Source organism: Lagopus muta, chromosome 26, assembly GCF_023343835.1.
Source record: "Lagopus muta isolate bLagMut1 chromosome 26, bLagMut1 primary, whole genome shotgun sequence".
NCBI classification, from domain to species: Eukaryota; Metazoa; Chordata; class Aves; order Galliformes; family Phasianidae; genus Lagopus; species Lagopus muta.
Genome location: NC_064458.1, coordinates 3966680 through 3993237, shown reverse-complemented (window position 1 = coordinate 3993237; position 26558 = coordinate 3966680). Strand labels below are relative to the sequence as shown.

General features: G+C 49.5%; 1 protein-coding gene across 12 annotated transcripts in view; it reads right to left on the bottom strand.

Moving 5' to 3' along the window:
• The window catches only part of LOC125684983 (excitatory amino acid transporter 4-like), a 28073-nt gene extending 1773 nt beyond the window's left edge, over positions 1-26300 (bottom strand). The window contains exons 1-13 of one of the 12 annotated variants that reach the window (XR_007373371.1): positions 25970-26299; positions 24760-24803; positions 17949-18112; positions 12330-12577; positions 11770-11907; positions 10687-10891; positions 8733-8775; positions 7505-7845; positions 5102-5335; positions 4006-4200; positions 3435-3569; positions 975-2529; positions 268-525 (exon numbers count right to left, since the gene is read on the bottom strand). Coding sequence is in view for 3 of the 12 variants with exons in the window: in XM_048927637.1 (XP_048783594.1) it covers positions 521-525; positions 2426-2529; positions 3435-3569; positions 4006-4200; positions 5102-5335; positions 7505-7845; positions 8733-8775; positions 10687-10891; positions 11770-11907; positions 12330-12543 (1614 nt within the window). In the remaining 9 variants the exon portion in view is untranslated. The other 11 variants (XR_007373372.1, XR_007373370.1, XR_007373365.1 and 8 more) reach the window with 11 other exon arrangements.
• Between the last annotated feature and the right edge of the window lie 258 nt (positions 26301-26558).

The following is a 26558-nucleotide window of genomic DNA, read 5'->3' as shown; positions in this document are numbered from 1 at the left end:
TCAGCGGGGTGGAGGCAATGCTGTCATGCTGCTGTGAAATCATCATGCTGTTGGATTTTGTAAGGTCTGTTCTTTCTGCTGGTTTGGACTCACGTCAGCTGAGCCGTGTCAGTGCTACGCCAGTGCTGTCCTAGCTCACTGTAGATGCAAGCTAACGCACCTTAGAACTCTTAGGGTAAGATCCAGCCTTCAGATACAGCCATCTCATCAAAGTTCAGGTCTAACCTCGCTAGGATACCTGATGGATTTAAGATAAGCTGAGCAGACCTGAATTTGTTGCAGCTGTGAGCGGTTCCCCTGAGCAGCGTGCTGTTACTCGTGCTAAGCTGAAGCCAAGGTCTCTATCTCAGTGTGCATGAAATGTTCTTTCCTCTGTGCTAATAGATCTTCAGTTGGATCGTTCTGCCCAGCTGTCCTCAATCCACTTGGAGAAAGGTGTGGAACAGAGAGGGAAAAGTCCAGAGGATGGGACTGTGAGTAATTTTTACCTGAGAGGGCATACTGAAAGAACTGCCTCTGTTTAGTCTAGAAAGGAGAAGAGCAGACATCATAATTATATTCATGCAAAGGGGAGGATAACGATTTCTTATCCCACTCACCAAGTCAGGATGAGAGACAACGTTCCTACACTGTGACAAGGAGAGGGTTATGTCAGGGGGGAGAAAATGCACTGGGGCGTATGACCTGGAGATCAGCACTGCTCAGAGAGGCCTGTTGGGATTGCCTGCATTCCTGCCTGGGGTCTGGGGGTCTTTTCCTGTCCAATTCTCCATAAGTCTTATAAAAGACTGGTTTTCTTCCCAATATATTCTGAAAACCATAGAAACTGCTCTATTTCTAAGTAGAAACAGCATTGCAGCCAAGTTTTTGGGCAGCTGGATTTCAGCTTTTGGGGCAGCTGGATTTCAGCTTTTGGATTTTGCTGCCTTTCAGCATTTCAGACATTCCCAGATGATGCACTTCTGTAATTGTACCTGCAGCTGTACTCCCAGAATTGCTGCCCAAGGAGCTGCTCGGATGTTCAGAACATTCGTAATCCTTTACTTGAATGTGGAGAGTAACAAACAGTGCTGCACACCACGTGTTCCAGCCTTCTGCCTGGAGGGCTCAGTTTTGCCTCAAAAATTGGACTCCAAAATCAAAGCTTATAAAAATCTGTGAGAAACAGACCGTCGCTTTTCTCTTGCTCTAGCAGCAAATGCTGCAGGCACAGTCCGACCAGCTTTGATAGCACAGCTTAAGTATACTTTAAGTGTGAGAAAAGCCCAAGACAGCAGCATTCTCCCTGCAACACTGCAGCATGGATGAAGGTGATTAATGCAAGAAGAGCACAGGACAGCTCTGTGATTTTGTCCCTGCCTCTGAGCTGAGAAACAGCTGGCACAGAGCAGCCCTGGCACGCAGGCAGCACCAGCTGCTCGGGGAGGCACTGCTCTTAAGCTTTGCAATTCCCCTTCTGCTTTCACTAAGAGAGGAGATCTTTAGAAGGAAACAAAGTGAACTGTTCGGCAGAGCTTGGCTGAGAGGAGAACTGGTCCAAAGGCTGGACAGTGGATCCGTTCCATTATTTGTTTGCTGCTTTCATAATTCACTGCTTCCATGAATGGAAAGCCATTCTGACCTCTGTGCTGCCAACCAGCACAGCCCTGTCCCTATTCTTTGGTCCCATCTTCTTTTGAGAGATAGAAGACCTCAGTACCCACAGCCAGAAGGATTGCCAGAGGGGTGAGGAGACCTCAGGAGGCATCGGTGGTGTCACTGTGCAAATGCTGGCAGTGCACACAAGGAGAACACTGGTTTTTCACAAGCACTGGCCACTGAAGAGTCGAAGTGGAGCCCTGGTGCCCACCAGAGGTCTCAAAGCTGCCAAAATCTTGAAGGGAAGCCACTGACCAAGTGAAGGCTTTGCTACTCTGCATCTGCAGGATTAGCAATAGTCATCATGCCAACATCCTGGTGCCAGTCCGCAGGGGGGGTGTCACCGGCCCACCTTGTCCATTAACTATGCTTCAACTTCAGCTCACAACAGAGAGAGCTCCTGGTCCAGCTCATCCACTGCGCCTTATTTACTCAGGTCTAGCTCTTGAACTCCAGGAAGAATGATTAAACCAGGCTTTCATGGAACAAAAGTTTCTTTGCCATTTAATTTTCTCCTCTTTAAAGTCAGTCAGAAAGAGATGGGGGATAAAAGGGATCAGGGGAGACTGCATGTGGGGGAGAACAGTGTAGATGTTGGAAAGTCTGTCGTGTTCTGTCCTCCTCTCTGGCCCCCAAGACTTCTGCTTCAAGTCTTGGCTTTATACAGCATGAATGTGTAATGCTGCCTGACTTCACAGCGCTGTCTCCCTGCTGGGGTGCCTGAGGCTGTTGCTGTGTGTGCAGACCTGCTGGCAGGGCTGCTCTTTCTCCTCTATCCCAGAATTACCGAGTTCGCATTCCTGCGCATCCAGCTCCTGCCGGGAGAGATGCTCCACAATGCCAGCACCCAGAGAGTCCCCCAGGACGTTGGTGGTCGTTCTAAGGCGGTCTCTGAAAAATTAGAGAGAAAAGTGGTATGTAACTTCTTGTATCAGCTAAGGGGATGAAGAACATTTCAAGAAAACCTGATATATAAGCCTGAATATTGAAAACCTGTCATCAGTCCAGCAAGCCAAAATATCCTGCAGCATTTACAACAGCAGGTAGGACTTTTGTACCTCACTGAAAGCAATCTTTCTGGGTAAGTGCAAGAGATAACTCAGTATCTTAGGAGGTGTGAGCTTTTCCAGCCAGTTCTGATCTTATGCACCCCTCCCAGAATGAATGGAAGTGTTGGACCAGACTGTTTCCCACTGTTCAGCTGTGGCTGGGAGCAGACTTGGGCTGCTTTGGCTACAGACCAGCAATACACAAGACAGAAGAACAGAGGAAACACTGCCGGTGTATTTTTCTTGTTTAAGAAGACAGAACATTCTTCAATCTCATTCCTGAGGGTGCTCCTGTGAAACCACTTGTCCCAGAGTTTAAAAGGGACAGAAGTGGAACTGTGTGGCTGGTTAGATGCTCAGGTTCATCCGGCCAGTCCCTTCCATCCCATCCCATCCCATCCCATCCCCTCCCACTGTCCTTGTTTGGTAGCACAGAGCCACTGTCACTCAGCAGTGTGAATTTTTGTGTTACTGACACAACCTGTCCCTGTTGATCTGGAGATCATTTCCAATTGTTATCTAGTAAGATAAAGCAAACTAAGGACATGCTGCTTGGTCACCAAGCTGATCTGTAAGTGAATTCTGATGCATTGGGTCACTGAAGTATATGGTGAAGATGAACGAACAGAGAGGGCTTCTGTGCAAAGGCCTCCTGATACAGATCACGGAGCCTGCTTGTAGCACAGACATTGGGAGTGCAGACACAGGGAGCACAGGGCAGGGCATGCTGCTGAGCAGAGAACTCACAGGAACCAGTCCACAGCGATGATCAGCGTAATGTCTTCAGTTGGCAGCCCCACCGACGTCAGCACTATGACCATGGTCACCAGCCCTGCCTGGGGAATGCCTGCAGCACCAATGCTGGCTGCCGTGGCAGTGATGCTGGAGGGAAGGCAAAGCACATCTCTCAGCAGAAGGAAGAATACAGGCAGTCACATTTGCAGAAGCATCAGGAAGAGGCTCAGCACGTTTTCTACAAACCATCTTGGCAGCCTTTCTGCCCCGTCACAGAGAAGGAAAGTGACACAGAGAAGGAAAGTGGGGCATCAGACTGAGCCCGGCACGTCCTGCCAGCACCAGCCACAGCAGAGTGCACACAGCAGCTCTGCCCAAGGGTTGGCCCCAAATTGGGAATGCAATAAGGTCTCAGGGGGGTCTCGAAGACATGGCACTCAAGCCCTATTAGCTTCCATTCCTGAAAGTCTCCCCTTCCTTTCCGTTCAGAGGAACCTAAAGCTCAGGCAAGCCAACAAAACAGGCTTACCCAAGGGCTGGCTATGGGATCCCTCCCAAACCCCCTAGACCTTTCAAAAGTCACCTTATTGTGATGATCTGCCCAAAGTCGAGTTCGTAGTTGTTGACTTGTGCAATGAAGATGGCAGCGAGGGCCTCGTACAGAGCGGTGCCATCCATGTTAATGGTAGCTCCCACGGGCAGAACAAACCTCGTGATGCGCCTGTCCACGCCGTTGTTTTCTTCCAGGCACCTGAAGGTGATGGGCAGAGTCGCTGAGCTAAAAGGGATTTAGAAAACAGCACAAATCAGGTATGTGCTGGCTGTGCCAGGGGGACCAAACTGCTGCCTGGGTTGTCACCTTACCCACCTGTTTCTCACCCTGCCATGTGAGCCAGAGGCCAGATGCTGCTAGGAGAAAGAACAGTCTAAGCAAGGGTTCCTCAGTATGGTGCACGCTGCATTGCCCGCTCAGACACAGCTTTCCTCAGGGGGGTGGGCAGGGGCTGTGTGGTGCTGGTGGTGCTGGTGTAACACCAAAAGAAGAGGATTTGGGGGATTCTGGGTGCACAGAATGGAGCCTCAAGACCAAAACTTCTTTTCCAGCTCTTAAAAAACTCGTGTCCTTTCCCCTCCCCAACTCAGTACATAAGAAAAGAATACGTGAGGGTATCTTTTGTGTTTCAGCGTGAAAATGCATGTAGGAGAAACTGATGCAACAGCACCCCACAATCCACTGCTTTGGTGTGTGAGTGACTGAGGACACTCCTGGCAGTTTGACACCAGCTGGACACAAGGCAAAAAAGAAGTGTGCAAATGTTTGTGAGCATATATATGTGGAGGTGTGAGCACGGGAAATAATGCTGGGATTCAGTGGGGTTTGATTTGTGTCCTGAGCTGAGTGTTTCAGGGCTGCAAGCACCGTCACCACCATGTTTGTGAGGACTGCTGGTTGTGAGCCGATGGGTAGAGAGGAGCCCACTATGAGGTCTCCTGGGCAGGGAACTGGGAATCTTTCTGCTCTGAAATGAGTTGTCTGGACCAACGCAAAATGCTGTTAGTGCCTGAAATGGTGAGACCTGAGAGCTGCACTGAGGGCAACCAAAGCACTGAGCAGCAGCCCTGGAATATCCACACCACCTCCAACCTCACTTCTCCCCGAGGCGATGCAGCCACTGTACCTTGAGGAGGTGCCCAGGGCTGTGATGAGGGCCTGCAGAAGCCCTGCAATGAATACCCAGGGGTTCCTGTGGGTGACGATGAAGTAGAGCAGCGGCAGGATGCAGAGGGCGTGAATGAGGAGCCCGACGATGACGGTGAGGGTGTACATCCCCAGCTGGCCTCCCATCACCGCCAGGTCATCCATCTCCAGGATTTTGCCAGCAATTAGAAACATGATCCCAACTGGGGCGTACCTGTGGATGAAACACACGGACAGCGCTCAGAACTGATATCCCATCTCCACACCTGCTTCAGTGCATGCTTTCTGGGCACATCTCCATAAGCCAGCACACCAGGAGCCTGCTGGTTGGTGGGCTGTACTGCTGGTTTCTTTTCTGGCAATGTGGAGAGATCTCCGAGTCAAAAACCAGCTGAGTGCACAGCTTGGGCACTGGTAGAGGCTTCTTCCTCCTTCCAGGTTCCTATCTCTCTCCTCAACACTGCTTGTGGCATTGCTGGGGGTTATAAGGAGCCCTCACGGTCCCTTCCTTTCCTAGCAGAGCTTGGGCTGAGGGGATCTTTTTCACTGAGAGGCACAGTTACAGAAATAAGAAGGAAATGGGAGTAAAAGCAAGTGTCCTGTGTGCCTAGCAATATGCCTTGTTATCTTTAGAGGTTCTCGTGCAGGGAAGAGGAGCATACAGAGCACCCACAGCTGGTGTGCTGAGGACTGGGACAACAATCTGTGAAGGCAGTGGTTTATGTGCAACCTCTTTTTGAGGCATGCTGCTACCCTTCCCATTTCTTCTAGCTTTTTCTCCCAACAGTGCATCTCATGAGCAGCAGAGGCTCCATGGGAAGGAAGCCATAACACAGGCAAGGGAATTATCATGGGCACTGAACTAAACAAATAATTGGACCGAAGGAAATCCCAGCTCCGTGGCCACCCCTCTCAGGGGTTGGCCTCTTACAGCTCAGGAGCTCACATGCAACTCATGCACAAAGCTCAGAGGTCCACATGCCAAACTCCAATTTAGCCTGGGAGGTTTGGAAAAGTTTCAGGAAAGGATTTCACAAATATTTCATTTCCTCTGACCTTTTTCTTGGAAGACATTCTTGGCTGCAGGTTGTGACCAGATCTCCCCAGGACAAAGCAGCTCCTGGGAGATAATCTGCAGGCTGTGGCTCCAGGAAGGCGTGCTGGGGGGACACTCCTGCCTCCTGCACCAGCAGTGTTTTGGTGAGGCAGGGGATGTCTTCAAACATTACCTAATGTATTTGCACAGGCCATTTCCTGAGCATAACCAACGTCCAACCCATCAGCATTCTGCCTTTTGAGGTAGTTGAAGGTAGCTTCAAATGGTCTCTGAGAATAAAGAGTGTGCAGGTCCTCTTCTTCCACTCTGCTCTCCCTTCCTTTGCCCTTGAGCAACTCTTATCTCCCCTCAGGAAAGCAAGGCCCCAGATTCTGGCTCATCCATGGAGGAAAAGATGCCAGAGGGGCTGGGGCTCCCAGGCAGTGCATGGCTCTGCTGTGAGATCAAGGTTGCTCTTGCCCCTTATCTCTGTGTGAGGCCATATCCTGTGCCTAGGATGTTTCTCTGCAATACAAGACTGCCACTGGGACACCAGGGAAAGAAAGCTGGAGTGACTGAGAATGGGGGAGAAGATGTGGAGCTGACAGATCCTTCCCTGTCAGGCATTTCCACATGTTCTGCCAGTCCCATATCTCTCCGACAGCAAGCTCCCGTTCAGAGCTTGAGCCACAGACAGGTAAGGAGCTTAACATAACAAGATTTGGTAAAATCCTGCTTACTAAGAAGATTTTTTGCAGCAATGCCTTCCTTGTCTGGACCGTGTAGTGCAGGCATAAGAAGCAACAAGGAGCTGAGATCTGGAGGAGGTGGGATCTGGGATACCTCCAGCTGAAAGGCAGCAACTTGGAGTTCATCCTGTCAACCCAGCTCAGCTTTCACAGCCAAGGCATGAGAGTGCTGCCCCAAGGGGCAGGAAACTGGCAGTAGTGACTGTGATTCAGCTAGCTCGGGCTCCTGGAACACAGCTGGAAGGAAAGCTTTCTGTGGGAAAGCCTCATGCCCTACGCCTGCTGGTAAGGCTAAGAGATCTTCCACTTCAGCTTTCTGGTCTTCCAAGGATGTTTCCAGCAGCCTCGGGGAAAGCAAGTCCTGGTGTACCTGATATTTCTAAGGTGGAAACAAAACAAACAAACAAAGAACAACAGGAAATGAAATGTGAACAAATATCCCATCCGGACTTTTCCCTCCAGCCTGATGGAGAGCTGGAGGAGAGCTGTGCCCATCTACTTTTCCTATGCACGTCATCCTTAAAGCTACTCCATTTCTCATCAGGTCAGCGGAAACTGCACCTGCAGACCTCCTGCTCCAACCGGCCGTGCTCCTCACCAGATGATAATGGCCACCAGCCTCATGATGGCTTCGTTGAGGCAGTTAAAGAACTCCCGCAGGGCCCGTCCCTTCTGCTTCATGCTGCCGATCACCAAACCGAAGCACATGGAGAACACTACCAGCCCCAGCGCGTTCACCCCATTGGCCGAGCCCGGGATGGGAATGACTTCTTCAAAGCTCAGCACCTCGGAGATGGTCCCCAGGGCCTGCGTGACATTCTCCAGGATGCCGGTGGAGTTCTCAGGCGCAGGGAGCTGAGTGGTTGCCACGCTTGCTGTGAGATTGCTGCTGTGAAGGACGGTTCTGGTGAAGACTCGGGTGCTGTACTGCGTCTTGTACTGAAATGACAGAGACTTCAGGTGACTCCAGGCCCTCGCTCAGGAGCTCAGGACAACATGCCGGGCTGTCGAATCTCTGCCCAAAGGACAGAGAGAACTGCAAGCTCTCACTGACCTCAGTGGGACACTTGCCATGCTTGCTCTTGAACTCCCAGTTTTAATGCTTTGGCTGAGAAGTTCACAGAGCCTAAGGTCAAAAGAGAGCACTGGAGCATCTAGAGAACTGCATCCAGATGCCACCTCCTGACTCATGTATGGCCAAAACATCCTTTTTTTTTTTTTTTTTAATGTCAATTTCAAAAGACAGAGTTCCATTCTGTCCTAAATAGTTTGTTTTAATGTTGAAATCTGCATAAAATTCTCCATGTGAACTCTTGCTTTCATTTTAAGTCACTGTTACCTTTAAGTCCATATCTACTCTTTGGTCTTAAGATAGAATTGTTCTCTCCTTTGAATGTGTCTATAATCTTGCAAGTCAAATGCTCTGTCTTTACTCGATGGACTGAAGTTGTTCACTTATATCTAATCCTTTATCAGTTCTTCTCTGCACTGCAGTTATCTCCTGTACCTTCTAATTTTTACAACTCTAAAAAGGAGATTATTTAATCCACATGCAACATTTCTCTTTCCAGTGAGAGATGCCAACATTTTCTTTGGTAATCCAGGACTGACACAGGACCATATAATTGCAGGATAAAGGCTCATGGTCACTTGCTTGGGGAATGCTACAATACAGACTAACGACTAGAATGCCTCCTTGAGTGTTTGGAATTAGGGAAGCATGAAGGGAAGCATAAAAGAAATCCCTGTAATCACCCTTAGTTGAATTAGTCTGGAATATATTCTACTGCACAGTGCACAAAGGGAGGACGGGTGGGATCTCATACCTGTTTGAAGCAGGCTTCTACCAGGTTGGGTGGGAACATGTTCCTGCAGATAAAACAAGGAGAGGTTATTGTCCTGTTTGACTTCCCAGCAAATGTGGGCTTCATGGCCAAGGCCTCTGTCTGAAAGCAATATTGTTTGTCACAACAGCCACAACGCCTATGAGCAGATTGGCCCTTTCTGTCTGGCTGAAGATCTGGAGCTGATCTGGATCTAGGTGACACATGCATAAAAAATCCTAAAAAGTCGAAGCAGGGTGAGCAGTGAAGTAAATTGCAGGTATGCCTCAGAAACGATGCTTTCCATCTTTGTGGCTTATTAAGCACAGGGCCCCCCCAAGCCAATATTTCTGGTTTGCACATTTTGTCAAGATTTCTGCCATCTCAGAGAGGAGTTTGGCTCTGTCACCTTTGTAGCTGTACTGAAGTAGCTGTTTGCTGCTATTAGATCATCCCTTGGCCCCCACATCGAAGCAGGTCGGCTCCCTCAGCCTACCCTCACAAAGCATGAAGTTCAATCTGAATGGTTTCTTTCTTGACTCCATCCTATCATTCTCAGCTGAACCCAGAGCATCCAGCAGCCAGCCTCATTTCTTCTGGGTGTCTTCTGACTGATTTCCCATTCTGCAAAGTCAGTGCTTAGACATCATGACCAGTCACTTGGTTCCTGGATGGTAGCACTGGCTGGAGATTTTCACTGGGACATGGGTTCATTGCAAAAGCATCATCAGAACTAACTGGATCTTGAAAATGTACCATATTGCCATGTTCTCAGCCTCATCTCTACAGCACTCATCTGATCTCAGTTATCCTGTACCTCAGAAACGAAGCTTCATGTCACAGTTGGCTGCAGAAGGTCATGGCAAGGGGGGTCAGACAATATATTGGGTATCATTTCTTCAACTTGCTGGATGCTTGGGGCAGTCTTTGTTAGATGGATCTCTGAAGTGCACATGGCCATTGCTAATCCTGCTTCCCACATTTCCATTACAGCTATTTTTCAATCTGACTGTTCTCCAATCCCTTCAGATTATTTTGTGCAAACACTGTACTGTGGGGTGCCCCTTTTCTTCCCAACCAGGAGAGACTCTTAAGTAAAACGAGCAATGAATGAATGAAACAATGTCAGAAATAACACATCTCTGAACTTCCAATGGAGAAGTGACACTGGATCCTCGTGCACTCGTCAGGTCTCAGTCCATCTCTTAGTTTGACAGCCTTTAGATTAAACTGATCTTGTCAAAGCCACACGTTGACTCCCAACAGAAGGGCAGGACTCCAGGGCTGCAGACCAAGCATTGCATGTCAGCGTGACAAAGCTGGGTAACCACCTTGCAGTCCTCCAAGCCTGGCTTCAAATGTAGTCAAACCAAGAAGTGTTGGCCCAACCTCACTGTTAAATACTGATTTTGATCACCATTATTCTAAGTCATAGAAATTACTGAAAAATGACTGCTGGTGGCCTCATTCAATGCTGGATTTCTTCAGGCTGTTCAGCAGAACTTTGAGTTTCTTCAAGGACAGAGATTCCTCCATCTCCTTGGCTCCCAGCACCCAGTCTGCGCTAGCTGTGGGTACAGCTTATTCCCTGTGCTCAATCAGAATTTTGCTTGTTCCAGCTTGCTCTTGCCCTTTCCCTGTATACCTCTCAGAAAAATCTGGTTCCATATTCTCTTCAGCTCCTCTCCAGGCAGCAGAAGACTGTAAATATATCACCCCCAATTTTTCCCAGGCTAAAAAATCCCCGTTCCCTCAAACATGGGATAAAGGCTGCAGCTCTGCAGGAAGGTGATAGGCCTCCCCTGACTGAGCTAAAAGTAGCACGCTGAGAAAGACTCAGCAAAGACCTCTTTCCCTGACAGTATAAACCTAAAGCTGTGGCATTTCAAAGGGATGTTCAGAGGAGGAGTCTGCTCTCACTGACACGGACTGACATGCGGCCAACTGGTCCACCTACCTCACCAAGTCCATGAAGGCATCTGTGGTCTGAACCTGCTCAATTCTGCCTTCTCGGTGAAGCTTGTCCTTAGATCCTTTGCCTGGGTGGATGATGATCACCATGAGGATGCCAATGAAAACTGCTATGATTGTGGTCACCATGTAGTAGACCACAGCCCGCATACCCATCTTCCCTGAGGCTCTGCCATCCAGAGAGGCCATTCCTGGGGAGTCAGGCAGACAGACAAGGTGAGCAAATCTGATATCTTAGAGGAAGTTTCGAAGCACGCAGGGGACAGGGATGGGAGCTGAGTCTCTAGGAAGTGCAAGGGGCAGACTTTGGAGCTCCAGGGTGATGTAGATATGGGGGGAAGTTGCTTAAGCTTATGAAGATGCAGAACATTTATAAATCTTAGGCTGAATTTGGGAATATAGCAACTTCCTCCTAAAGCTCTCAGAAGGGAAATAATGCCGCCACAGGACAACGGGTCTTTAATTCCCTACTGGTGGGATGTTTCACAGAATGGATTGCATTGCAGCCCCTTCTGCCCTCTGAAGGGTCGGCTGGCTGGTCTGTCTTCTACCAGGACCTGGATGAGGCAGGTTCTCCAGCTGAGAATCAACTCTGACTCTTGGATTGGCACAAATTAACCTCATTTAGGCTAGTGGAAATCTGAATCACACTTGGACAACAAACTTTGACATCCAAGGTTAATCTGAATGAAATCACAGAGTCATAGTTGAAGTTTGGCTTGGAAGGGGCCTCTGGAAATTATTTTGTCCAACCCCCCTGCACAAGTAGGGATACGTGGAACAGATAAACCCTTCTTAATGCTCAACTGTTGGGCATTGGAAGCACTACACTGTGCCCTCCCCAGCCTTCTGAGAAAGCACAAAGCCTTCTGCTTCTCTTCACCACTACTGAACCAGCTGGGTTATGAGTGTAAACCACAGTCACTATAGCTGTAGGTTCAGGCTTGTCATTACTAGCCCTGCTTATCCGAGCACCTGCAGGCAGGGCACAAAGGGAACTCCAACAACAGCCAGCACCAGACTTTGCTGAGTATTGCCTTGGCTGAAAGCACCAGAAAGCTCTTCTCACCTGTAATCAAGCTAGAGACAATGAGAGGAAGAACCAGCATCTGGAGCATGCGCATCAGCAGCTCTCCTGGGAAGGAGAAGTACTTGATCTGGCGGTAGGTCAGCTGGTAGGGCCTGAGGGAAAAGGCCAGGATGATCCCTGTGGGTCAACAAGGGATGAAAATGGACACGGGTCATAGTGAGCTGGTGGCCTGCCCTCACTCCATCCTACAGCATGGTTTCCCTCTTTCTCTTCTCCCTTCCGCTCCTGCCCTCCCCAGAGGAGTGTAATGCCCTTTCTTTTCTGCAATGCTGCACTCTAGCTTTCTCTGCCTGCTCTCTCCCCTCTACGTGTGTACATGCATGGCAGCCTTGTGCTGAACCGCCACCTCCTGCTGCTCCGCTGGGCTGCTCCCTGTGAGACCATTACCACCAAAGTGCTCACTCTTACGAGAGCAGCAACAGACACAGGGCCCCTTCAGCTCCATCTCCCCAGCCAAACCACTCCAATAAAACAAAACCATTACCAGATAAGCAGACTTTCCCCCACGCTTACACCCGGAGCCCAACGCTGCCCCATACCGAGCAAAACCGCGGCGATGGTGAAGAGGACAAAGGCGTTTCTGCGGAAGAAGATCTTGGCGCTGTCAGCAGTGATGCTGCTCATCCTCTTCTTGGCCCGCGCTGCCCGCTTCTGCACGGCCTGCCGCAGGCGCTGCACCCGGCCCTCGGCGTGGAGCCGCTTGGCTGCGTCCTCGTTGAGGAACAGGCTGTTGACGTGGCTCTGCTCGCTCATGGTCGGCCCCTGCACGCTGCTCTGCCTGCCCTGGCTGGGGAGGAGCACGGGAGGGAAAGGAGCTGAAAATGACTCTTGTTCCCAAGGGTTTGCGAAGAAAATATAAGACTGGATGGATACAGGAACCCAAGGGGCACTTCGGCACTTCAGCAGCTGCCGGGAGACCTTTCTTCAGTGCTGCAATGCAAATGACAGCCTCTCCATTTGCAATCCTGAATTTAAGTCAAAGAAACCCCCAGGCACCGAGATCCTATTCCTCATGAAGTGCACACCGCCTCTGCTTTGGACCAAACAAATGCCTACCATGAGATCGAGGCATTAAACAGCCAATGCTTCATGGTGCAACTTGATTTATTTGGACTCCTCTTTTTTTTTTTATAAATTTTAATGATTAAATAGATCTTTCCATCTTTATCTGAGTTGCTACCAAGAAGCAGATTTTTAAATATATGTAAGAATTGAGAGATGCAGGAGATGCATTGATGCTTCAGAAAGTCCCTTCAGACATCTCTTTGCTTCCCTAAAATCCAGCCACCTCTAGAAAGAAGGCTTTAAGCATCCAGCCTTTGGCCACACAAGAATGTTTGTGCCTTCATGGCACATTAAGAAATGGTCCCTGTGCCCCAGAAGGCCTTTCACACATCTCGTGTCCTCCTGTCTGACCTTACCAGCATCACCTCTCACACCTCACCCATTGCTGTCACAAACTCCCTGAACAATCCCTTCCCTGAGCCAAAGAAGATCACATGTATCTGCAGGATTTCCAGCAGCCTGTCCCAGAGCTTACTGCCCTCATGGTGAGAAATGTGTCTGCTGGAGGGATGCAGTCTGACTTCCTGCAAACAAACTCCTGCAAAGTGAATTGACAAATAAAGGGTCAGATCCTCTGAGGCTTTTTTGCTCCCAAACTGCTTGCTCCTCACCGAGCACCCAGCACACTTCGGGAAGGCAAAAGGCACTTTGTATGCAGTGCTCCATTTCTCAGTGAATGGAATCTGCTGTCACCACCACGGCTTGCTTGGTGCAAAGCAGGCTTCCCATTTGCCACAGCGACCTGAGGAGACCCGCACTGATTGAGGAGAATGCAGACTGAGCTCTCCTCCAGACCTCGCCTTCCTTAGACCACATCACAGCAATGACAAGGGTTCCCACACAGGGAAGGTGGGAGCAGCACCCACGCATGCAGAGGGACTCACCTGCTTTGTTCTCCAGATGTCTCCCCATCCACACGTACCAGGAAAGAGGTATTTTCATGCAAAGAAAACAAAATCTCTATTTTGATGCAGGAAAGTTCAGGATGAATCACTGGGATGCCATGCTGCACCATATGCTCAGCAGCCTTGTCAGAGCAATGCTCATGGCACAGAAGAGCTCACCAGGACCCGCTCTGTGATGTCCCCACCCTCTCGCTGTCTAGCTGCCTTTCTCCATCTGTACATTTTGCAATCCAGCAGCCCTCTCTACAGCACATTCCCACTGCATCGCCAGCCTGTAATTGTGTAAATATTCTCTATTGCATCAGCTGGAAGTCCTCCAGCTGCTGCGCTAAGTTGTCAAAACACACTTCTTGCAGACAAGCAGTCTGCTATGGCATGGATTTTCCTTCCCAGAAGGAAAAAGGTAGCTTTGCTTTCTTGGTGAAGGCTTTCCTAATCATGACTGCTTCTTCAGCCTCTGCTCTGCCAGAACTGAGATATTCAAGAGAGCAGCTCTGGAGGTAACTTCAAGGATAGATGAGGAAGCACAGGATATTTTGTAAGAAAGCCCACTGTTGCAAAACTAATGCCTGGTTCCTGGCAGTGAGGTTTGTCATAACCAGTGGAATGTTGGCCATTTTAAGGCCAGCAGTCAGAAGATGGTGAAAGTAAAAAATGGGGAAGGAAGACGTTTATCATTTTGTTCAAAGACCAAAGCTGCTATCCAATAGTCAACATGGGTTCATCAAGGGAAGGTCCTGCCTCAGTGATCTGATCTTCTGGGGTAAGGTCATGGTGCATGAAGGGAAGGTGATGGATGTGACCATTCTGGGTTTCAGTAGGGCTTTTGGTGCCATTCCTCACAGCATCCTTCTGGACAAATTGACCAGCTGTGAGTTGGACAGTTCACGCTATGCTTGGTGATGAACTGGAGCACTGGTAGAGCTCCAGTGGTCACAGTGCATGGGGTTACAGCTGGTGGCAGATGGTCAATAGTGATGTTCTCCAGGGCTCAGCTCTGCATTCACCACTCCTATCAATTATCTGGATGCGGGACAGAAGTGCACGCTAAGCAGTTTTCCCCATTGTGCTAAACTGGGAGGCGCAGGGACAAGAAGCCTTGGATATATTGGAGCACAGAGAGATTAGCAATGACTTGAAGATCAACAAAGGAAATGGTTGGGTTCTGCACTTGGGATGAGCAATGCCAGACATGGGTACAGTCTGGGAGACAAGAAACTGGAGAGCAGCTCAGCAGAAAGGGGTCTGGAGGTGCTGGTGATGCACGCTCAACTTAGTATGCCCGGGCAGCCAGGGGCAAACCACATTTTGGGGTGCATTGAACTGGATGGACTCAAAGAGCCACAGTGAATGAAGTTCAATCCAGTTGTCAGTTGGCCACCAGCAGCCCTTCTCAGTGCTCAGCACTAAGGCTGGTTTCTTAAAATACTTTTATGCCTGAGAGGAGGTTGCAGCAAGGAGGGCATCAGTCTTTTCTTGGATGACAAGGGAAAGAATATGAGAAAAAAGCCTGAAGTTGCACCAGGGGAGGTTTAGGGTGGACATTAGGAAGATTTACTTAATGGAGAAGGCGGTCAGTTGTTGGAACAGCCTGAACAGGGAAATGGTGGAGTACTCCTCCCTGGAGGTACTGAAGAGATGTGTGCATGTGGCACCAAGGGACAAAGGCACTAACTCACACTTTGTGGGGAGAACAGCACAAACGAGAACTCCTCTGAAGTGCCTCTGCATGAATGGGCACAGCACCGCAGGATCAAGAGTAGAAAGTAGAGATCCATGTAAAGCAATAGGGCTGCACTCTTGCTGGGCTCACAGGGATGTGGTGGAGAGGTGGGGAGCTGGAATTCAGGATCCCTGTGCAGATGGAACAAGGCAACTAACAGCACGGTGTGCATCGATGGACCAGACCCTAATAAGTGCCCGGTGATCAGAAGAGATGTGATGGACACAAATTGAAATACAAGAATTCATGCATAAGACAACACTTTTTCACTGTAAGAGTGGTTCAGCACTGAGCAGGCTGCCCAGAAAGGTTGTGAGATCTCTGTCCTTAGAGATGTTGAAAACTGACAGGACATGTCCTGAGCAATGGTCCTGAGAAACCAGTTCTGGTTGATGCTGCTTTGAGCAGAGATGCTCACAAGATGATCTCCAGAGGTCCATGCCAACCTCAGCCATTCTGCGGTCCCTCCATCTCATCATCACCGACTCAATCATTCAGGTTGGGAATGACTCTAAGATCCTCTAATCCGAGTATCAGCCCATCTTCACCATGCCCCCCACACCATGTCACTCGTGCCACATCTACCCTTTCTTTATGCTCCTCCAGGGACGGTGGCACACTGTGTGACAAGGCTCAGCAGGATTGTCCCCAGCAGTGTCCTGGAGCAGGTCTCTGCATAATTGGCACAGAACTAGACCTGGTTCCTCACGCCTCTTCTCTCACCCTCTAAACCCTGCTCAGCACTCTTACACCAGTCTGAAACATAAAACAGAAAATGCTGCTTCATTGAAATGACTGAGTGGGGACCCCAGAGATGTCTCAGCAGGAATGGGTGCTATCAGTTTAGTGGGTCCTCTGTGAGATGTTCCTCGAGGCCAAGCAAGCTTCTGACCACCACTGGGACGTGGCACTGCAGGGCACTCCTGCCATAGTGACTGGCTTGGGGATGGTAAAAGCAAAGCTGAAGTTCTGTCATCTTGGGACAAACTTCACTGTCACCATTTGGGACAAATGGACAGGAGAGAAAGATCCAAATGTTGATACTCATATTGTTGTCCCCCTACTGCTAACGCTGATGTACAATAATACAGAAGGGTTAATCTAATTAGCCAGTTTTACTCCTGGGACTGGCAGAAGTCAGCCAAATTAGAACTGCCCACAGTAAAGTTTCTCTCCAGTTTTTTGGCCTCCAGGGGCCTGGGAAGAGGGGCAGCGCAGTCGCAGAGCAGCCAGTTTGACATGGCACGTGCTGCTGCACTGCTGCTTGGGGCACACTCAGGAAACCCTGTTAAAGAGGTGGCACTGGAAAAGCAGAGTCAGTGCCCTGCTCAACACAGGCTGCCCTGGGCTCCCTCTGCTATCACAACTCTTTTCTTTTTATTTCATCACTGAAAGCCAGCCAGAAACCGTGAAATAATCAGCATTTTGGAGCCCACTGTTTCTCTCGTCTCCAAGGAAACTCTGCTATCATGTTTAATGTCAACAGCAGTAGGATTTTCAGGGAGGAAAGTCTCCCTGGGGAGTAGTGGGGAAGCACACCGGCAGGGAGAGGAGGGAAGGGGAATCTCTGCAGGAGGAGAGGGGCTGGGAAGGGGTTTGGCACAAGAACTAGTATTTCACAGGGGCTGCCTGGCTGCCCCCTCCTGTCCCACTCCCCAGCAGTGGCTCAGCGCCTGCTGTCAGCAGCACTGAATCCAGCCTCTGTGCCGTTATTGTTTTTTTGCCCCCAGTGCTGAGAGGGACAGGACAGAGATGACTCATGGGCCATGGGCTGGAGTCACCCTCATCCCTACGCCAGTTGGAGCCTTAGCAGCCCAGCCCCTTGCTTGTCCTTAGAAGGGCAGCACACGCTGAAGGCAATGACACCAAAGTGCCTACGCCGAAGGCTTCCATTCGCCAGCCCAATTGGGGTGGGCTCAGCTATTGCTGAGTTGCTATAGCAGCCCCTGGCAAGGCTTTGCACTCGGGAAGCGCTGGGGTTTGCCCATGTTCATCTCCCAGCTCCTTTCCAGCCAACCTGTCCCTCTACAACAGGCGCTGCAGGAGAGCAGATCTGCCCAGGCCCAGCCATGGGTGCTGGGGACCAGCTGTCAGGGCGAGGGGACCAAAGGGGATGTCATAGGGCAGGAATTCCATCCCCGCTGAGCACAGTGACAGTGGTGACCAATTGCAGTTTGGGGCCCTAAATCCAACCTTGGGAAGACAAGTGCTTTTCTTCCTATAGCCAATGTCATGCTGGCTCTCTCCACCCGCCCACCGTTATGGCACCCTGTCCCAAATACAGCCCCACTTCCAAAGCATTCCCATGTGGGCAGTACCCTCTCCTAACGTGGGGTGTGGGGGTCCCTGTTGCCCCCCACACCCGTACCCAAGGCAATCTCCATCCACCCTCTTGCCCCTATCCCGTCACCGGACCAGGCATCGCTCTGATTCATGCATTCAGATTTCCCAACAAAACTGCTCACCTGGAACAAGTGTCAGTGGTCAGGCAGAAGGACAGTGGGTCTTTTTCTTCTCAGGGGATTATTCTGAGTTGTTTTGTTCCTTGATTCTCGAAGCTCAAAGGCAGGGTGTAGGATTTTCTCCTTTGAAAGGCACAGCGTTAGCAGAGAGCTCTGAGCAATGCCTCCTGAGAGAGGAAAGGAAGACTGTAATATGCTCAGGATACATGGAGCAGGGGTGGGGGAGTGGCATGGAGGAGGAGACTGAAGAAATCTTTGACGATTGCAGGAGACCAGAGGACAGAAGCACCTGTCAGCGTGATGTTGCACACAGTCCATACTGGGCTGAACGCTATCACTGCACTTTCTTCTCCCTCCTCACACAAGAAAGTTAGCAGGGCAAGCTGTTCACCAAGAACCAACTCTCATCTCCATCCCCATCCCCTGCTGCCTGGGTGGGGTGGCTGTGTGCAGGAACAGCAGGATCTGCATCCCTCTGAGCAGGCAGATCCTTCTCAGCCCCGTCCTTGTGAGCAGGACCTCTGAGATCCAGACAAACCGACGTGGTTTGTCCACAGCAGCCCAAGGGGATGGACATGTGCCTGTGCCTCAGCCAAGTAGCTGCAGTTTCCTGGTGGTGGGTTAGGCAAGTCCCAAGGCAGAGCACATTCACTGAGTGTGCAAAGGAAATGTGTTAGCGACACGGACTGTCAGAGAGCCAAACTCTGCTTTCAAGGAAGGAGGCACTGCCTTTGTTCACTGATCTGTGAAATGTCCGTTCCTGCCGTGCTTCCTTTCAGTAGCAGTCCTGCATCTCAATATTTACATTAATGCACAGCTCAGGTTGTAAGCATCATGCAGCCAGGTGAGGCAGAGTGAAAAAATGAGTTCCCAAATACACGCCCCAGTGCCAAGGTTACAGCAGCACCTCTGTGCCCATTCCTACCAGACACACAGGTCACATGGAGGTGTGCACCCCCCTGCTCCAGCTGACCCCAGAGCAGGGGCTTCGCTGTGCACCCAGCTCCAGTGCAGAGCCGCAGCAATGCACTGTGTCTGCAGCCAGAACTTGCTCCATAGCATGACTCCTCCAGCAAGGGGCAGATCAAAGACTCAGTGTCAGCTCATGGCGCTGAAATGCCCCTGAGCCCTCCGACCCCATCAGATTCCCTGGGAAGGGAAGAGCTCTCCTCAGCCTCGGGTCACAGCTCCCAGCACACACGGGCTTTCCTGCAGCAGCAGGCAGACGTTCACTCGCAGGGTGCCCACGTGGGGCTTTTCTGGATGGGCCATTTGGAGCTGCAGGCCTGACTAGCTCTATCCCTTCCTCTATCTGCCAAATCAGCACGGACACAGGCCATTGCTGCATCAGGAGGCAAGGACACACCGCCTGCACCAGGCAAATTGCTGCACATGACTCAGTGGCTCATCTGTAAATGGAGGAAACAGGCACAGGTTTTCCTACCAAAGGCTGCACAAGCTCAATGAAGTCTCAGCTCATGTGAGCATCAGCTGGACTGGAAACCCAAGCCCCGTGCGCTGCAAAGTGTCAGCCACCCTTTCAACAAAGCATGTATTGGAATGTGAGTTGATTTTTTTCCAAAATGCCTCTGGTTATGTGGCACAGGCTCCAGCAGCAGAGCGTTCAGGAGAGCGTTCAGAGCTCAGCCACCTCCAGCCAGCAGCTGTCCCCATAGGATTGCACCTGATCTTGCTGTTAGCTGCCTGCTGCAGGCCTGGGTGATTGGCTGCAGTCACAAAAGTGCTCCTCACATGCACAGTGTATTTCTGGCACTACCCAGAGAGGGGCAGAGCTGCCCTGCACATGGCCAGCTCAGCAGTTGCACAAAATGGTTGATTAATGGTGGTTAATTGTCTGTTCCCACCTTCCCTGCCTGTAGCTCAGCTTGGCTCATAGAATCTGTACTAATTCCTACCCAGTTCCTTAGACCCCATTTGATATCACTGTGCTTTCTTTAGCCACGAACACATGATGATGAGTACCTTAGAACTTCTCTTTCACCAAATTCATCCACATTTCATATTGACTTTGACCTGGGCAACTCCCAGGCACTTCAAGTTATAAAACAGGACAAATGCAGCAACCTGGCGCTGCACGGAACTGCTTTCCCAAATCATCTCCCTTCGAGTTCCTTCACAAAGAGCCTTTCAAAAAGATTTGTGCTTATCTCGTAAGTAGACTAAAAATGTCCCATAGGTGCAGGGCAGCTTGTTTTGCACCCTCTTGAAGCGTGCCCTCAGCCTGTGCCTCTGCTCAGCTTGAAGAGACCTCAGTCGTAAAAGAGTGAGGATCTGAGCAAAGGACTCTTGAAGTAAAGTCTGCACGGGGGCTTCTGGTCATCTAACAGATATTCAGGCGCAGTGGAGCAGCTGCAGTGCTGGGTCGGAAAGCATCCAGCAGAAACCTATGCCCAGATGTTCGCTACCTACCAGTCAGCATTTATCGCTTCGGCCTTCTGACAGCACTCAGTTTCTCCCAGCTGCTGAGAAGAACCACTAGGAAGCATGCTGCCATGAATCTCAAGTGCAAAAACCCAGGTGTTAATATTCCCCTTGCTAATTGCCACAGGGAAAGATGTGATTTTCTGATATGTTAAGCAATCCCTCAAATCTTCCTCTGCTGGATTTTGCAATTCTGTGGTCTGGTTCTCCTTGTTACAGTAACCTTAATTTGGGGGTTGGGATTAATTTTATATCTTGTGCTGCCGGCTTGGCCCAGGGAGCAGAGTCCAATTATGCAGCCATGACCTTCATTCCAAGTTAGCAGAGTTTCTGCAAATGAATCTCCTTTGTGTTAAGCAGAGCTGCTCAAATAATGGCATTTCCTTCCTATGGGAAAAGCCAATATTTCGACATTTATTTTTGCCCTATTTTGAAACAAAAAGCCAAAATTTAAACTCTTGCAACACATGAAGTGCAGAAAAGTCCTAGCAGAAAAGTAATGTTTTGTTTGGAATCAGACCCATGCAAATCTGCTCCCACTTGACCTGTAACATTGCTTCTCTATCAGATTTTTACCGTGCAAAATACCTAGAAATGGCAGCTCCCATAAAAATCTCACCCAAATCCCTCCAGCGATAGGGGGGAAGAGATACAAGGAGTCATTTAAATTCCCTTCTCTGCCCAAACCCACCTCTGACTCTCCCTTTCAGCCCTTTGCTTTCCCCTCAGCAATACAAATTGTCTAGCAGTTCTGCCTTACGTATTTGAAAGAGGATTTATTCAGGTTTCATGTCACAAACAAGTTCTTCCTAAGGATCTTTGTTTCACTTCCCTTACGGTGTTTTTACACTGAACTCTACTCTACTTAATGTCTTGCCCATTAATTGGGAATGGGCTTTGTGCAATGCAGACACGGTTCTCATGTGCACGTGGCACTGCTTATTGAGAATTGTTTTCTCTATTTCTTCTCTTCCATAAGCAGACTGCACTTTACACTTCCCTCCTTCCACCACCCTATGCCTGGCTGTACTTCATGCTGCACAGCTTCTCCAGCTCTCATGCCTTCTGGTCACATCCTATTTGCCAGCAGACATCAGCTGCCTCATTGTGCATTAGCACAGAGCTTGCATTTGTTGTTAGGATGGCTTGAAGAAGCTGCTCCCCCTCCCCAGCCTCCCTGCCCACACAGCTGGGTGCTGATGGGGCAGCCAGAGCAGCTTGGAAGAAGAGAATCTCACCCAATTTTCAAATAAGAGGTGGGCGCTAAGGAAATGGGTTATTAGGTTGGCAGCAACTGCTCTGGGATGGTCTCTGGCTTGAGGGGTGTGAGTGGGTCCCTGGCACCTGGGAAGTCACGGGGTGGAAGATTTAATTAATATGGGGAATAGCATCCCATAGGACGGCCACAAGGTAGGAAGACCAAAACTGAACAGCTGTTGGGCTGAGAGGAAGCTGCCGAGCTGCATGCAGCATGCACCATACTGTCTGACTGCAACTGCTGTGCAGCCAAGCAATGCAAAAACAGTGAGCAATATTTCTTGGCAGTCCAGAGAACGTAGTGGGTACAACTGTTACTTCCGTGTGTGGTTTGTTTCTGAGGATGAGACACTGTGAAGCAGCACAGCCACATGCTCTCCTATGCCATGCTCCGTATTTACATCCTAAAACGCCTCATTACATCAGGGGAATGGCTTACGTGGCTTTGCATCAACATTACCTTACACCCTACATGACTGAGCTGTACAAGTTAGAGAGCATCAAAAAACCTTACTAATATTTCACATGGCTTGTTCCAGTGCTACCGTGGGTTAAGTCTGCGTTCTCTGAGCTGGGAAAACAGGGTGGCAATACTTCTGCTGCTCTGATGATATATTTGTCCAAATTTAACTCGGCCCATTTTCTCTGGTATTCTCCACATGGCATTACCACTGGCATTATGCTCTTCTCCATCAGTTCCCAACTCTGTGTATGTGTGTATTACAAGGACAAAAGGGACCATTTGTGATCATTTAGTCTGACCTCCTTTTTTAGGACAGGAATAGCCCTGTGTTAATTAATTTTCTTTTAAGTAGAATATACTATTTAGAAATATTTCTGAACCTGCATTACTCTTTCCTGGTGGTGATGAATTCACCACAATTCCAGGCAAATTATATAAGCCTGGGTCTACCTGACCCTTGAATGTATGTATGATAATTTGGAAGAAGCAGCCAGCTGCTGCTGTAGATAAGCTGAGCAGAACTTAATATTAATACTAACACACCAAGGGGCTGTAGCATACCTTAGTGAATGTGACGTGGAAACACCTGTGCATACAGCACTTGCAGGCTCAGACTAAAATGCGCTTGAGATCTGAGATACAAAAGCTTAATCAGTGTGGATGGTCCTGCAGCAGACAGGACAGTTAGCAGCTCCAAGTTTCTTCCAGATCCCCGCTTCAAACAGTTGCTTCCCTTAGGACACATTAATGGCTTCCCTGTCTTCTATTCCCAAGTGAGATCTTTGACTGCAAACCCAAGTGCTTCTTTTATTGACTTCTGATTTTGCAATTTGCTTTTCCTTAGAGATCCATCCAATTATTTACCAGCTAACTTTCTTGAAGGAGAATAATTCCAAATCACAGGATTTCTCAGAGAAAACAGCTGTGTAGGAAGTCCACAGCCTTGGCTTTCCTTCACTGAATTGCAGAATCCTCTAAAACCAGCTGCTCGTAGCCACTCCTGATGGACTTCATAATTTGTTCTCACCAATTCTTTCTAGGAAAGAATTTCTTCTTGTTCATGTTCTTCTTCAGAGACTTTGTTCACTTTTTTTTATCCTTTTGTCACGTTTCTTTGACTCCTAATGTTGACAAAAACACATTTTTGCCTTGGTGTAGAATGTTGCTCTAAAGCCCAATACTTTGAAGAACTCCAGGTGCAAGCAGAGTCTTCCCTTCACAGAGATCTCCAGAACTTGTGTTCCAGGGAAAATTCTGCCCCACGCAGAGCTACAGAAGGCTTGGGGCCTGCCACGTGGCTTTGGTGCCTGCCAACCATGGGGGCTCAAGGCCTGCCGTGTGGGTCTGGGTCCTGCTGTGTGGGTTTGGGGCATGCATGCGGGTCTGGGTCCTGCTGCAGGGCTTTGGAGCCTGTGTCTCCCTAAACACCCAGGAAGAACCCAGCTGTACATGCAGCGCTGGGTCGTGATTCAGGAGGCCTGCGTGTGCACTCAGGGTGCTGTGGGCAGGACGCACCTGCCAGCCTGCAGCCTGGCAACAAGGGAGCTATCACACGATATGAGGTGCCTCCTTCCTTAACCCAGCATCCTCGCCGAGTTCCCGGCTTTCTTCCTCTCCTCTGTTGCAGACCTTAAAGCAGACGGGTGAGGCGGTGGCCAGGAGGCCGTCAGACTCGGCTCAGGCAGGCACACGAAGCCCAAACAGCAGCATGGAGAATCTTGGAGTGGTGCTGGCTGCACGCTGTCAACAGAGCAACGCAAACTGTCTCACAGCTCATTACAGAAACTGAGCTAGAGGGAAGGCACGTTCGCAGCTTATCAGGCCACCTCCTCTGTGAGCTCTCTGATCTACTTTTCCAGTGATTGTTCCTGACCTAGGAGAAGCCCCTGAGAAATCTCACAGTTTGTAGCCTGAAGCTAAACGGGCATCAGCAAGCGGCGACGGTGGGGAGCCGGGAGCATGGCACGCGCAGTCTGACTAACCAGCTGGAAAATTCCACTCTGTTGGCCATGGCAGAGCACACGCAGGCACTTAGGAAGCAAGCCTTGCTGGCGCTGTGATTATCTGCTCGCTGGGCTGCTGCTCTGCTTGGCTGCCATGTCACATTTAGCAGGACACCCGCGCTATCCGCTCAGCCCTCTTAGCACCACGATAAGGAGTAGTGATGGAGCAGCGTCCTGCTTCCTTTGCTCTGTTTCACTGTATTTTTTTTAGCACTGCTGACAGTCAGTACAGGGCGACATGATGGGTGAAGCTCTGGAACAGGGCTGCCAGCAGAACCTGCTTCTCCTGTGGCTCTGGCCAGGCAGTGCACAAGAAACAAGTTTGTGTGATGTTTTCACTACTGTCACCTCTGCTATGTGATCGGCCCCAGACATCGCTGCCCCAGACCAACCTGAAATCTGCTAACTTGTGTGAAGTTGGTAAAATGATGTACAGTGGAGTTTTCTTACTTCTGACCATCTATCAAGACTAAAGTAATCCCAGCACATATATTTAGCCTTACATTGTTGAAGGAATACTGACAGGCTGAGGATCTGAAAGCTTTCAAGCGCTACCAGCCCCAATCTCTCTCTCTTTGCCTGTCTCGCACACCTTTTCCCCGTTTCCTCTTTAATGCTTGCCCTTTCCCTCCCATCCACACGCTCTTACCTTCTGGATTTGCAGCTGTGCTCACGGTAGGTATGTTTCATCCCCTGTTAGGAAGTGAGAAATGCCTGCAAGTGCCTGGTGGAAAGCCTCGTGTTACAATGTCACTTAGGTCACACATACACCCATTAGAGCCACTGGGAATAAATCCCACAGGAATTAGGGAGCTGTAAATCCTGGAAACTATGCTCCACGCTTTGAATGTACTTTTGCTGAGCTCCTTTTAATACTACATGCTAAAGGAGTACAGAGGGCATCTCAGAAACCTACACATTTCAACAGCAAATCAAGGAACAAACATTATTCAGACTTTTAATGTCACATCCCTAAAAAAGCATCTCACTTGCTAATAACCACAAGGCACCCAGCTGCGTGTGATCACTGGATGCACGAGGAGGTGCAGGGCAAATCTCCACAACTACCCAAGAAACAGTCGTGCAGCCTGCAGCAATCCGCTGCTCCTGGCACTGACAAGGGCAGTGAGGTGCAGTCAGGAAACGCTCTCTGAAGGATTTTCCTTCTGTACTGAATAACAAGACTATTTACTAATGCTTCCATTCTACTGTATGCTTCCCCTTAGGCAGGTTTTTAGACGCATGTCTAAGTTTTATCTACACATTTGAAACACTGCCTCAAAAATGAGTTGATGGAGGAGGTCTGTTACCACTTTCCAGGTCAGCTATTTTAAAATAAGGTATCAGAAGAGGGACAGACATTTGAAGAAGGGAAGTTTGCTCACTCTAACCAACATTTCCAGGCATCTAGCACATAACTTAATTCTCAAGTTCTGGTTAAAGTGCGCATCTTGCAGAGCTATTGCAGAAAATGTGAAAGATGGAACTAAAGTGAGTGAAGTGACAGTCAGTGTCCTGCCTTTGCTTATATGAAACCAAAAATGCTTATATGAAACCAAAAATGAAAGCTACTTCTTGAAAGGTGCAGGGGTGTGAGCTTCTCACAAAGCCTGAATGTGCACAAATTCTGTAAGAAGAGCAAACTGTATTACAGACATCCCATCATCACCCACTGCTGTGAGAACGGGAAATAGCACAAAATCTACGAACCCCAGGAAGAAGAATAAGTATTTCCCAGTACTTGCAAGTCTTAGCACCTTTAACGCTTCCCCTGGACAGGAGTCCTCTCCAAGTTTGGAATCTCCTGTATGGATAACATAACACCTTCACGCAAAATCAGTCAGCAAACCAAGCATTACCTTCACAGGGCCCTCACTGCATCTTCATGCAAAACACCAGCTGGAGTGAAGCATCGGGACGGTAGCAGGGAGCCCAGCGTTGTCCAGAGGCCAACCTCTGCCTGCCGAGACTGAACAACAGCATTTACAAACCTCCAGCTGCAGAGAAAAGCCAGGCACCAAGGTGAGAGGGAAATAAATCCTTTGGAGAGGAGCAGTTATCCACCAGCCCCACACAGCATCACATCTGACTTGCTTCTTTTTCCTTCTCGTGACTTTGACTCTTGCTGGCCTCCAAGAGCGAGGCCACGCTGCTGCCCTCCCAGCCGGGCTGGAAGCCAGTGTGAGTGCAACCTCCAGTGCACTGCAGATATCTGCCAGGCTGCACAGACAGCGGTGTGGGAAGAGCACGATTTGTGCCCCAATCCCTCACTGTGGGCAGATGTTGGGCAAGGGCTGCAGAGGGCAGCAGGAGCTGCTGAAGTGATGGAGCCAGGAGGCCTGAACTCAGTTTTTGCAATGCAGAGAGCTGAGGGAGACAGCTTGTCCTGGAGAGAAAAGTGACTGCAAGTGGTACTAATGTTGTCTGACATTAATTATGAACCATGTG